This window comes from Equus quagga, chromosome 4 (assembly GCF_021613505.1).
Source record: "Equus quagga isolate Etosha38 chromosome 4, UCLA_HA_Equagga_1.0, whole genome shotgun sequence".
Lineage (NCBI taxonomy): Eukaryota > Metazoa > Chordata > Mammalia > Perissodactyla > Equidae > Equus > Equus quagga.
The window spans coordinates 137,981,738-137,995,683 of NC_060270.1; the positions used below are offsets into that span (position 1 = coordinate 137,981,738).

The window sequence follows — 13,946 nt, forward strand, 5'->3', positions numbered from 1 at the left end:
ACACTACTTGGTTTGAAATTTTCTGATGAAAATGGTTTCCCGTAACTTTTCTTAGGAGTTAGCTATCTTTCTCATTTTAAAAAGTTCCAGAAATTTAAAAAAAACCAATTTACAGTTAAGTGGGTATCTGTAAAAACTTTAAGAATACTTTTTCCAAGTCAGCATTACAGCAGCTAAAGAAAACGATGTATTTGAGTAGTCAAGGCAAGCTGTTGACGTTTCCATCACCACCAGTGAGCCTGCTGTCAGTTGTTTATTAACAGAATAGGCTCTGCTGCCCTTCGGAGTTGGTGCCAAAGCTTTCAGCATAGGGTGGCCGATTTTGAAATCATCCAAGTTAATTATTACAGTTGAGGGTGTCAGGCACTCAGGCAGGCACGTGTATGCACGGCCTTAAGGACGCGTCCATCCTGCATTCGCCTTTCGGTCCAGACACATCAGCTGTGGCTCTTCCCCTTTGACCTGAAGCAGCTGTGTTGGGTGAGCTGCTGAGCAGAAGGCAGTGACAGAAGGCACAGTCCTAGTGTCATGTGGCAGCAGGTGTTTCCATGAACACTAGAGGAAGAGAACAGCTACACAACTAACAGCAGCCTCAAAAGCCCCACAAAACCACAGCCCAACACAAATTCTAATTTAAAAAAACCCCACTAGGGAGTAGAACACTAGAAGTAAAATCTAAAATATCATTTTGGAGTTTTGATTCACTTGTTTCAGACATAAAGGGAAAAAACTAATAGTCTTTTCCGTCTTTGGAGAAATGGAAAGGGAAACAGCCTGTCGTCAGGCCGGCTGCCAGACGGGGGTGACCGTGACGCGGGTCCTCCTCCGGCCCTGCTCTCTTCTCGGGGAGCCTAGTTCTGAAGGACGGCTGCTCTTTCAGGAGAATGAGACTCTCGAAGCGTCGGTGCAGGATGGCTATCATCAGGACTGACCAAAGCAAGAAGTCCCGGGAAATCCCACGCTGAAAACCCAGAGGCTGTAACTCAGGGCTCAAGTGACGGGCGCAGGAGGATGGAGGGCGCACAGTTCCTTTCCCTCAAGGAGAGCTGAAGTTGTCCACCTTCATACAGAAAAAGACCCCTGCCACCACAACAGAAAACCCTAGTGATGTATATTTATCTCACTGGATTCACAGTCTTAATAATTCTTCACCCCACAAGTGAGGGCGCTCCTTAGAATATAAAGCTGCAGGCAGAAGACTACGGGGAAGTCCTTCACTCCTGAGCCACAGTGGAGCTGGCCGTCTGGACCCAAACGTGACTCAAACGTTACCCACACTGCTGTGCAGGCCTAAACAATACAGAGGTGTTAAAGGTCACTTCATAAGCTTAAGAATATCAAGCACAGAAAACTTTGTGAACAATTGAAAGATCCAAAAAGTATTTTTTTAAAGAAGCAGGGCTTTAAAAAATGCACAATGGTATATATTCTTATTGCTCCATAAGCACATGAATAACTGAACGACGTCCTGGAGACGTGGCGGGGAGGGGTGCACTGTCCGCTCTGAGGCTGACCTTCCTAGAGAGTGGGCTGCAGGGGTGGCTGTGTACACAGTACAGCTGCCACGTAGTCTTGAGTGAGTGACTATCTGCCTCACCGTACTGCCGTCACTTGTTCCTTGTTCACAACAGGCACAGACTTCCTTACAAGACGTCCTCATTTACCATTGCTGGGATGGCTAGGTCTCAAACAGCAGCTCTGACATTGCATTTTATTCCTAATGGTCAGTTTATCATCATAAATTGATGAGACATACACGTCTCTCATATACCAAGGAAAATTCACAGGAAAAAAAACCACATAGGAGGACAATGTGAAGCATACCGAATTACAGTGTCATTAGAGCATGATTCCATGTTGTACCAACTTGCACGTGCATGTTATGTCACTCGCTGTGCTTGGACTAGACTACTCCATGAGAACAGCTGCTCACCTGGACAGACCTCCACGACAGGCTGCAACAAGCAAGGGTCCTCGTGTGCTCCAGCAGCTACGGATGAAACCGTCCCAAACCTCCTTTGTTCTTCCTCCTCCATGAGAGTCCCATACTTAAATAAACTCTCTGTATTACACATTACAGTCCACATCCAACCTGATTAACGACACCTGTACGGGTGCCAGTTCTGTTCTCTTTTCTCATCACCCACCCTTCTGGAGAGCAATACACAAAGAAGATGCATTCGAGAAGGGAATTTTGTTTTCCGTAATGATGCACCGTGTCAGACACAGGCTGTGTCTATTTGAGAGAGCAGTTGTCTGCAGATACCTAAAAACATCTACCCAGAGCACACTCTGTAAGAGGGAAACTGGTGAGCCAAAGACACACCGGGACTAGAGCATCCCGGGGCATCCTGCCGGATATTCTTACAATAAAGCAACTCCAGGACTGTGACACCACGCTTGATGAAGCTTCACGAAGCTCTCGGAAAGGATAAAAGCGCTGTTCAGGATCCCAGCACTCAGGGAGCCACGCATGGTGGGCAGACCTCACCCGTGACGGAGCGCCTCCCAGATCCGGGCGGTGTCGTTAGTTACCCCATGGAGTCACTTTCTGTGACAGCCCGCACAGAGTGCCTGCGGGCGCCCCCCGCCCCGCATCATTTACCCGTTCTACGAAGCTGAGACTCGCCTGATTTAAAGTGCCCTTTATGAACAGTCACCAAGTGTTAGTTAAGCAGTTCTAACTTCAGCTAACGGGAGAGAAAACCAACAGAAACCCCACAGATACACCATTCTGGTTGTCTTCTCAAACTGAGAAACAGCACATTATACATCTATTCCTTAATATATAATACACAACATGCACAGATAGGCCGCACATGGACACTTATAAAATACCTTCTAAATAAGTCATTAAAAGTTTTTGGTCCAATCCACATGACCGATAATAGAAATCATAAGGGACGGGACACACACCTCCTTCCATGCCTCTTCCACCCAAAATATACGAGACCCATTTTCAGATTAGGAGCGAAAAGGAATAAATAGAATCACTCTCAGCTATATATATACATATACACATCCATATATGTATACAGATATACACACACTATCTACCTATATATAGCGGTGTGCACACGCACGCACACACCGCCGGACACTTCCTGAACGACAGCATCATCCCAGGAGGCTGTGAACACGGGAGCTGAGCGCCGATCGATCGGGTGAGCCGACCGGGACTCAGAGAGAGAGTCTGGCAGCGGCCGCCAGGCGGCTACCAGTCCCTGGAGAGCTTGGTGCTCTGGTCTCTCTTGGGCGGCGCGGGCGGCGGCCCTCTCCGCAGCGTGGCGTAGCCCGCTAGGTGGCCGCCGCCGTAGGCAGCCTTCTGCGGCTCGGACAGCAGCTCCGGGGGCGGCGGCGGCAGCGCCATGTCGTCCATGGTGGCCGTGGGCTCGGGCCTGGCGGCGCGCGCGGAGGACAGGGAGCCGTGCCGCGTGACAGACTTGCGCTGCAGGGTCCGGCTGAGGTCGGCCAGGAAGGCGGGCCGCACGCCGAGGCCGGCCTTGGGCGAGCCGGGCTCGGCGCGCGCGGCGGGCTCGGCGCGCGTGAGGCGGGTGCTGTCGTTGCGCTTGGGCCGCGTGGGCGGGGGCGCCTTCCTCGCGGCCGCCTGGGCCCACGGCTGCGGCTGCGACTGCGGCTGCGGCGGGACGACCGCCACCCTGGGCGAGGCGCTGCCCGGGAAGGCGGCCGGCACGTCGGCGGGGGGCGGGGGCAGCTCCCCCTCGGGCGGCGGCGGCGGGAAGTCGGCCTCGGGGGGCGGGGAGGGGAACTCCGCCCCGGGGTCCCGCCCGCGCCCGCTCGGCAGGGGCGCCGCCGCCGCCGGCCCCTGCGGGAGGGTCCCGGGCAGGGGGCCGCCGGGCAGGTGGAGCTTCCCCGGCTTGGGGGGCGCGGCAGGGGGCGGCGGGGGCTCTCTGCCGGGAGACCCCGAGGGCTCTGCAGGCGGCGCGAACCTGCTGACCAGACTGTCCACCGAGGGCCTCCTGGGCTCGGGCTGCTCCGCGCAGCCGCTCGACTTGATGCTGGAGTTGCGCTGCGGCGTCGGGGGCGGCTTCTTGGCCCCCGGGCTGCCCGTCTTGCCGGGCTTTCTACCTGGGGACCCGCTCTTGTCCTTGTCCGGGGCGGGCGAAGCTGCGGGCGGCGGCGGGGGCGGGGCCGGGGCCGGGGGAGGAGGGGGAGGGAACACCAGGCTGCTCTCGGGAGGCGGGGGCGGGAAGTCCGGGGACGGGACAGGCACCGCGCCGGGCTGCCACTTGGGTTTGGCTTTCACAGCAGGAGGGGACTGCGGGGCTGCACTGGCGGAGGTGGGCTTCGGGGCCTGCGGCTCCCCCGGAGGCGGGGTGGGAGGGGGCGGGAACTGGCTGGCGATCTGCTTCACGACCGAGGGCCCCGGGGACAGCGGGGAGGGAGGCGGTTTTGCACAGAAGCTCTGCTGCTTGGGCAACGTGGGTGGGGGGACTGGACTAGGGGGGGCGGGGGGAGAGGGCGGCACGTGGGAAACAGGAAAAACGGGCTGCTTTTTTGCTGGGGGCACTGGAGGAGTAGGTGTGGGTGGCACAGCTTGTGTCGCAGAGGGTGGCACAGGCTTGGTGCTGGTTGGTGGGGGCACGGTCACAAGGGGTTTGGGGGGAGCCTGGGGAGGGAGGGGTGCAGGAATGGGAGGTGGTGGCGGGGGTGTCGGAGGAGCCGCTGGAGTACCGTGCTGAAGGTGATGAATCTTCAGGGGCGGGGCGGGGGCGCAGGGCGCGGGTCTCAGCTGGGCCATGGCCGAGCCAGGCGTGGGGGGCGGGGGCGGGGGTGGGGGCGGGGGCACCACGCCGCTGGGGGGCACCAGGATCTGAGGCTTTCCCGACTGTGCGGTGGAGGCCGGGGGCGGCTTAAACAGGGGCCCCGGATGCTGAGCCGCGTTCTGCAGCCTGGTTATCGTGCTGTACTTGACAAACACCGGAGCCGCTGAGCTGGCCGACGGTGCTGACTGGCTGGGCAGCGGCGGGGGCGGTGGGGGAGGCGGGGGTGGGGGTGGGGGCGGTGGAGGGGGCGGGGGCGGGAGAGGCGGCGAAGGCTGGGAAGCAGTGTAGGGGGTGACCAGCTTAGGCTGTGGGGACAAAGGGGGCATCAGTGAAGTGTAGGGCCTATTCATGGACTCCATTCTGGCCTAAAAGGAGCACAGAAGGGGTGGGAGAGAGAGAACAACAGACAGTTAGAGAGGCGCTCTAACTGTAAAGCTAGAAAGCAAGTCTCAGCGACAGGGTGAAGGGATGCAGCAGCTGTGATAATCAAGACTGACAATGTCAGGAGGGCTACAATCTGACCCGGGGGCAACAGGGGCATGGAGCCCATGCATCTACCCACAATATTCTCAGATAGCCAGACTGCCAGATAGCCTAGGTTTGAAAAAGCGTTGCAAAAGCTGCTTGAATGGTGACTCCTGGTCTGATTTCTGACCTCTGGTGTCCCACACCTGCCCAAGTGGGAGGGCTTCTGGGCCCTGGACACCCGCCGGCCCAGGAGGGAGATGTGAGGGCTCCAGTGCACCCTTCAGTCCCCAGCGGCTCCCACAGCAAGCAGAGCCACCCTGGCGCAGGAGTGCTGTGGGAGGGCCTCGCAGGAACAAGGGTGGCTTTGACACTAGTAAGCTGACACGTGAGCAGGCATGCACAGTCACACAGGAATGAATGAGCTTGACACACACACTTGCATCCAACATGCACAGAAGTCCAGCAATGCAGGTAAAGGGGGCATTCTTTATACTTGTTTTACTGGAAAATACATAAAGAGATGCTTCATAAACATTACAGCAAAAGATCATAAAAGTATCACACAGAAAATGTCAGAAGAAAATGAGAGGAAACTTGGGAAGACTAAAGAAAATGTATCAAGGAACAGGAGCTAGAGTTTGTCCACCCCTGCTGACCAGCCTATGTGGGCACTGCTTGGCATCGCCCAAATTACCACATCTGGTCATTTATTTCATGGAGCTGTTCATGCATGAATGTGGCTCAAGTACTTTTGAAAGAGCAAAGGAAGGACCCTTGGTTTAGTAACTTTGGGTACATCTTTTTGGCTCTTTGAACAAACTGTAAGGATCCAAGATAAACCATTTGTTTCCAACTATGAATGACATCTAATTAGCATGGAGAATGCTTAGGTTAGTAGACTAGATGGCTCATTACAGGGCTGAATTCTAATGCCCATCAGGACAGTCACATGTTTCTTTAGAAATTCCACATCAAAGTCAAAGCATTAGTCTGCAAGATCTGGTTACAGGAGTCACCCAGGTTAATGTGCTTCCAAAGAACAGCCCCTGACCTTAACTTGCCCCTGTCTTGGCTGCTGCAGGGGAGTGGACCTTAGCTGTGCTGGCCTTCTCATCTGGCACCTGAGACAGGTAACAGGAGAAGAAACACACAGGAGGATCAAGACTCCAACACATCGTCCCTGCTGCGTGGGGGGCCCGTGCGCCTTCTGAAACTGTGGGAAAGGACGGACTCGGCTGCTCAATCCCAGAGCATCTGGACCTTAGCTGCCCTCCTAACGACCGGGTAGTTCCCTAACTTAAAATTCACACGGATAACACCATTAGAAATTCAGTAAGGCAAAGGACTCTGCTTTAGATGTCTGAACTGTGGAAACCTGCTTCTCCATGACATCCAGAGGACTGGCACCGGGGGTGCTGCTCTGTCCAAGTGGATTAAGTGGGGAAAGGGAGGGAGATGTCTCAGAAGTCTGAGCTTCTGAAGGGAGTTAAACAAACTGTCGTGTCTTGGGAATTTAGGTCATTAGAACCAATTCTCAAATACTTATTTCTAAAAAAAAGTGTTCCATCCCTACAGTGGGCTGCTAATGCCTCCTCCCCCCCCCCCCCCCCCCCACCCCCCGCCCCGAGGGCCAGTTAACCAGCCGCATATGCAAATAAAGGAATAACCAGAGGGAAATGGCCATTGAATTCTCCCGCTGAATGTACTTGCATAAGTGATGCAGACCAAAAGAACAGAAAAAATCAAAATGATCATTAATGAAATGGTCAGGCCAGGTGTGCCACTGGTCCCTCAGTGGTGGCTGAGGGTGAACTGTCGAAGACGCAGCCTTGCCCACAGAACTTCAGAGGTTAATTTGCTATGGTGCCCTTCAACCACACTAAAGAGACCTCTCTATTTTTCTAAACAGTTCTGCAATAATTATACTCGTCCTTCAGTATCACTGAACAATCTACTATGCAAGGCTCAGGGATCCAAAATTTTAAGGAGATTAATTTGAATTTAGTCTTCCAAATAAACCGTAATTTGAGAAAATTCATCAAAGTGCAGAGAAATGCCAAAAAGCATAAAAAGAAAGGAATGAGTCTGAATAAGTGAAATTAATAACAAAGAAATAATCAACCATTAGCAGGTTCTCTGGAACAAAATTGGGCACCAGCACTAAATGGTGTTGCTCCATCCAAATTGATTAAGGGTGGAAAGGAGGAAATTTTTATCTGAGCCACTCATAAAGTCAGTTAAACTGCCAGTTTTTTTGAGATCTTACGTCATTAGAGCCAATTCTGAGGGAAGTCAAGGAAAGAATACTGAAAGAGGGCCAAGAAAGATTCCTGAGAAAGGAATCAAAGAGCAACACACTAAACCCAAGGGACAGCACAGACTTCCCATACGAATTCACACAGGTGTGTTACCTTGCTGGACTCTTCCAACTGTGTGCCTCGCTTCCAGGCCTCAGAGAAGGCGGAGCTCACGATGCTCTGGGAGCGGGCGTGGCCTGCCGGCTGCGTGTCAGACACACCACTATCAGACTGATTCGAGTGGTTCGACTGAGACTCTGTTTAAAATAGATTTTCAAAAACAGGATTAAATAAGTCAGTCTTCTGACAGTGTGAGTATGTACGTTTAGATAGATCTTTTACAACAAAACCAGATGCTATGTAGAAACAGCAAAAAGTTAATTTTACTCATTTTTATCTTAAGGCTAATAGGAAACCTCAATTCTTTTTAAACAGTTCACCATGACAGACTGATAATTAGAATAAAAGGTTCATACTGGTATCCTGACAACCCATCTTGCAAGAAATCAGTTCCTAGCAAATACGAGAATGAATGAACCATCAACAAATGAGTGAATTTTTTTTCAACCTTGTTTTCATTACATTGAGAACCCATCTTCTTATATACCCCTGGCTCCAGGCCATCCCAGGGAGCTCTTACTTATGAATTCAGGTCTATACATGATGATTACTTCCTTTTCCCCAGCAATAAACAGTACGCAGAATTTGACTCTCACGTGAGAATTGTTTTTCCTAGGGATTCAGGTATTGGCTCTGCAAGGCAGCAGCCCCACTGTAGCCTGGCCCCCTCGCAAGGCACGGAAGCATCTTCAAGGGAGCTGGGAATGGCTGAGGATATAGTGCATCTTTGACTGACATCCAGGGTGAAGGAACTGGGAAGATTATTTCACTAGACTCCAAGTCTGATGAGAGAACCATGTGCAAGCACCTAGCTCAATGCCTGGCATCTGGTGGAGATGCAAATATTAAAGCCAGTCGCATCCAATCACTCTGGGATTACTAGACTGCAATATTTAGCAAGTCCAGCCAAGTTAGCCAGAGCAGTGCAGAGATAATAGCCATAAATTATTATGGATAATAGGTGGATAAAGATAAGACAATATCCTCAGGGCAAAATATAAGCAACATAGGATAAAACCTAGCCTGTTTTCTTCTTTTTTGATCATCCAGTAGCTGAATGGTATTTAAAAGTTACAACTTCATCCCTATTTAATTACTATCTAGGACAATAGCTTATAAGATAGGAGGCTGGAACACACAAATCCTTGAATTCTCTTCAGCATGAATGAATATGACTAACGTCTGCCTAATACTTTACACACTGTATACAGACAGATGATGCTGGAGTAGGAAAAGGCATTGTACCACATCATAAAATAATTCGTGGGAGCACTTGAATTGTTAAGTGCTATACACATTTTAAAAAATATCATGCGTCTTTTTTCTCAATCTTTCCCTTAATTTCTTTTTCTAAAATCCTACTTGCAACATGGTTACCTTGCCTTTCCTAATCTATTGTCTCAAAAGTTTCTTCCCATTTTAATAAATGTTTTATTTTAGAATAGTTTAAAATTCACAGAAAAGTTGCAAAGTTAGCACAGAGTTCCTGCACACCGAGCACCCAGTTGACCTCATTATTAGCATGTTACATTGCTACATTTGGTACATTTGTCACAACTAAGGAACCGACATCGATACGGTATTATTAACTATACTCCAAACTTTGTTTGGATTTCACCAGTTTTCCATAACATCCATTTTCTGATCCAGGATCCCACAGCACAGCTGGTTTTCATGTCTCCTGTGACAGTTTCTCAGACTTCCTTGTTTTTGATTTGTCTGATATTTTTCTCCTGGTTAGACTGAGGTTATGGGATTTGGGGAGGAAGATCAAGAGAGGGAAAATGCCAGTCTCATCACATTGTATCAAGGGTACACGCTATCAGTGTAACTTATTACGATGATCCTGACCTTGACCACTCGGCTGGTCTTATCTGTCAGGGGTCTCACTGTCAAGGTCCCCGTCCCCCCACCCCCTTGACCTTGCTGTTTGGAAGCCAGCCACTCTGCAGAGCTTACACTAAAGCGAGAGTTAAGCTCCACCTCCTGAGGGCAGGGTGTCTGCACAGATCACTGAGAAATCTGTATGCAAAACTTGTCTCTTCCTCCCCATTTATTTATTCAATAATTTATTTTTATCAGTATGGACTGATGGCTATGTATTTTATAATTTGGGTTATAATCTTATTTTGTTGCTCAAACTGTTCCAGCTTTGGTCACTGGAAACTCTCAGCTTGGCTGCTGTGTCCTTTTTCCATACTCTCATCCTTGTGTTTTTTGGAGCATTTCCTTCATTTCTGGCATTACAAGATACTCCAGGCTGATCTTCCAGATTCTCTGCCACAGCCATAGACTCAGCCATTTCCCCAAGAACCCTGGTTCCTTTTTTTTTTTTCCGGAAAATGGTGTTAGAAACCAAGATGCAGGCACTCAGTCTTACTGCTCCTGGGGTCACTGCTCCTAGCCCCTCTCAGTGCACAGAACTAGGAAATATATGTATGTATGCTAACCCATGAAACACATTCTAAATTTGTTTTTCTTACTTATTTAGGGATGAAATCACATCATACAGCTTTTTAATCAAATACTTCTTAAAGCAATTATTCCTTTCATAACATACGATGTCAGAACAAAGAAAAAATTCTCCTTTTAGATGATGTAGATATCATATATGGAACATTTTGAAGGGAAAGAAGCATTTATCTTAAAATGTGATCACAGCATACTTGTTAGGATATGGAATCTGAAAATAAGCACCTTTTGAGTATGACTGATTTCCTACGAAAAGTTTAGAAAGTTTGATGACACAAACAGCTTCCTTAACTGATATTGAACTAATTCTAGTTATTTCCACTCTACTGAAATGTCAGGAAACATGTGGGGAAGGTGGGCAGTTTCATCATGGATTCTGAGTACAGAGAAACTTAAGCAACTTTCTATCCCCAATTATGCAGCAACAGTTGCTTTTCAGTAGTATGATTGAGTTTTAAATAAACTTTATAAATATATAATGAAACTCTTGGCTTTACAACTCTATAAAATGGTTTTCTCTTTCAAATACATTTGTGAACTAGCCCATGATATTATCCCCTCTAACAACAACAATAAAAGCACATATACCTATTGATTATAATTTAGAAATTAGGTATGGCTCTGGTTTTTAAAAATCATGCTGAGATAACCAGGTCTACTATCCGTTTCTCTCTCGAAAGCCATTCATGTGGGTAGTAAACAGTGCTTGGGCATTTCAAACTACCTGGGATGCTGGAGGAGCTGGACCCTGATTTGATGCTGGAGCTGGATAAGGAAGTCCAATCATAAGCTGACTCCGTCCTCTTCACGGCCTCCTGATAGTTCCTGTAGAGCTGCTTCCCGTACTAAACAGAAGGCAGGAAAGGATGACATCTGAACTTCACTGGGTGTAACAGAGAGAGATGGCGGAGGAACAGGGGACACGGCTCTGGATACTGATTCATAATTTGTATTAAAATTCATACCTATAATACTTCAAAATTTCTTTTAACACGAGTTAAGTTATAATCTGCTCATATTTTTCCTCATTTTTAGAAAGGCAGCAAGAAGTTAACACTTGATTCTAATTATGTTCATTATCAATATAAAGATTTTTTTTCAGTTATTCCTAAAGCAACTTTGATTTTATGGCTCTAATAAATTTTATTTTCCATTACTTAATAGGCATAAATATTCCTTCAAGCATTATATATAATCATCTTTAAGATGTCCTTAAAACAATTTTTTTAAGACTTTTTTTTAGAGCAGTTTTAGGTTCACAGCAAAACTGAGAGGAAGGTACAGAGATTTCTCCTATACTCCCAGCCCCTAAACATGCACAGCCTCCCCATTATCAACATCCTCCACTAAAGTGGTACATGTGTTACAATCGATGAGCCTACACTGACACAACATCATCACTCAAAGTCCACAGTCACCTTAGGTTCACTCTTGCTGCACATTCTATGGGTTGGGACAAATGTATAATGACATATATCCACCACTGTAGCAGCATGCAGACTATGAATGTTTTCACTGCCTTACAAATCCTCTGTGCTCCACCTATTCATCCCTTCCCTCATCCCAAGGCAACTGTAATTTTTTAAAAATTACTTTTGTTTAGGCTTAACTCTCCTATATAAGAATCATATAATGAGTTCTCCAAAGCCAAAATAAATCACTCTGATGCTATACAAGCTTTACCAGTGGTATTACTCCTTGGATATGAACTGTTAAAAGTTTATCCCCTTTACCAAGGAAAAAAGACATTTAAAAGATGAAACTTAGACCTGAGAAAACTAGACATTGGCAAATCATTAATATGAAACAATCAGAATAACTGTCACGACAATCAAAGCCATATCATAAACACGTCATTATCCCATCATCAAACCAAAAGAAAACCCACCTTTGCAATGCGGATGCCACTGACCCACTGGTGCAGGGTCCTCACATCATCACAACAAAGGTATTTGATGTACTGAGACTTCTTCTGGATCTGTGGGTGCTGCAACATTAAAGCAAAATCCAACTAAGTCCTCTGGAGAACTAAGAGAAATAGACAACTCTATGAAAGCTTCAACATATCCTGAGGAGTTACAGGCCATCAGAGTAATGACCAAATAATTTAAACCTCTTACATGGCCGTAAGCCCAAATAAAATGACCCATAAGTATTTTTACAAAATAAACTAAAAAGAAATTTGTGTTAAATTTTAGGTCAAGATGTCCCAGTTAAAAAAAATTCTTCACATCATGGGAAATTCTCAAATACATCTTCTACATTTCAAAGAAACAAAAGTCCATCAAGGTTAAGCAAAGTCAGCAAAATTCTTTATCTATAAGACTATGAAAAGGGCAGAGAATGTCTGATTTTACTTCAGATCCACTGAAATCACGGGTTCAGAGGACTCCAAATGCCCGTCTCTGGTCAAGCTCCCAGTGCTTCTCTAGGTGAACAGTGGTGGGGTGGACGAAGTAGGCCCAGCACCTGGGACACGTGGGGCGCCCACACTGCATAGTGGGGCTCCCTGCTGTGGGTGGAGACCGCCCTGCAGGCCCCTCCACCACAGCAGGTGCCCTCCAGGGAAAGAGCAGCTTTTCAACCGCATCCTCAAACTGAGTTTTTACAAACCAGTTTACTCTTCAGTTGAGGCTTGGATGGGAGGTGACTGACTTGACATTGGCTCAAAATGCAAGTGCTAGAACAGACTTAAGGTATTTTAATTCCACTGGGCCACAACCACTAGGTCCCTGGGAAGAAAAACTCGAAATCACACTTGGTTCTGGACTTAATGATTGTTAATTACTACTTCTCTTTTCAGTTATTCTGAAAAATAAACAAATAACAATATTTTACTTGGAGAAATATTTAGGTTTATGTTCAATGATAAGAAAGAGGCTTTGAAAATTCTCTAACCACGTTGGTTTGTTGTGGAAACCCATGAGATCAATTAAATAAGAAATCTGAATAAGTCCTCCATGCAGCAGAAATAGACAGCCACCAGTGCAAGTTATGCCTCTGCATTGTTAAAGGCTCTGGGCTACAGTGAGAGAAATGCAAATCCATTTATTCTATTCTATTCTATTCTCTGCTTACAAAGCTCCTATGATAAAGCATTTAATCCCAATCCCAATTTAATTATTGAAGGTGATAGTCAAAGTTTTAAACATTAAACCCTCAAGAATAAGAGTTTTCTCTCCTGACAAGACAGGCTCCACAACCTTCTTTTGGGATACGTCCCTTGTCCTTATGAAGTCACATTATAATAAACCACCACTGCAATCTTGAAAGAACAAAGGAGAACAGGTGGAGGATGTATTTTTCTATAAAAGGAAGAATTCTATCTCATTCATTCACTTAACAAATATTTATTGAGCAAGAACTGTTTGCCAGATGCTTCCAGTAGGTGCTGGGATACAATGTGAGCAAGAGGCCACAGTTCATGCAGAAGACAAAATGGGCTGACTGAACAGCTTTCTCAGTGTTGCCAGCTCGGGCTGGCTTGAAGAGCTGTTCTCCATCTCCTGCTTCACTGAGGCCCTGCCTACAGAGCAGGTTCAGACTCCTGAACAAGGGGTGACAGGCTGGCACTCAGCCATCATCACCATGCCCTCCCTCTGTGGGGATTTATAAACCATTCTTGACTGACTCCTTCCATTTCCCCAGAGCAGAGCTACCACACCTGGGTATTCCACCGCAGCAGTGGTCCTGCCTGACAGTGAGTGTGTGTTCTATTCATTCTCCACACAAAGGAAGTGTTTTTATCAACACAACGTCACAGAAAACCAAAAGGAAACAATCCTCTGTCCTTTTCTCCTCA

The 13,946-nt window shown here is 47.5% G+C and overlaps 1 protein-coding gene across 2 annotated transcripts in view; it reads right to left on the reverse strand.

Annotated features, from left to right (window-relative positions):
• Window positions 1–3,078: 3,078 nt before the first annotated feature.
• Window positions 3,079–13,946, reverse strand: part of RAPH1 (Ras association (RalGDS/AF-6) and pleckstrin homology domains 1) — a 52,898-nt gene continuing 42,030 nt past the window's right edge. For both annotated transcript variants that reach the window (XM_046659352.1, XM_046659351.1), the window contains 4 exons: window positions 12,033–12,131; window positions 10,869–10,989; window positions 7,667–7,809; window positions 3,079–5,152 (listed from right to left, as the gene is read on the reverse strand). In XM_046659352.1, the coding sequence (XP_046515308.1) occupies window positions 3,215–5,152; window positions 7,667–7,809; window positions 10,869–10,989; window positions 12,033–12,131 (2,301 nt within the window). In that variant the 3' untranslated portion in view covers window positions 3,079–3,214. The remainder of the gene's footprint in view (window positions 5,153–7,666; window positions 7,810–10,868; window positions 10,990–12,032; window positions 12,132–13,946) is intronic.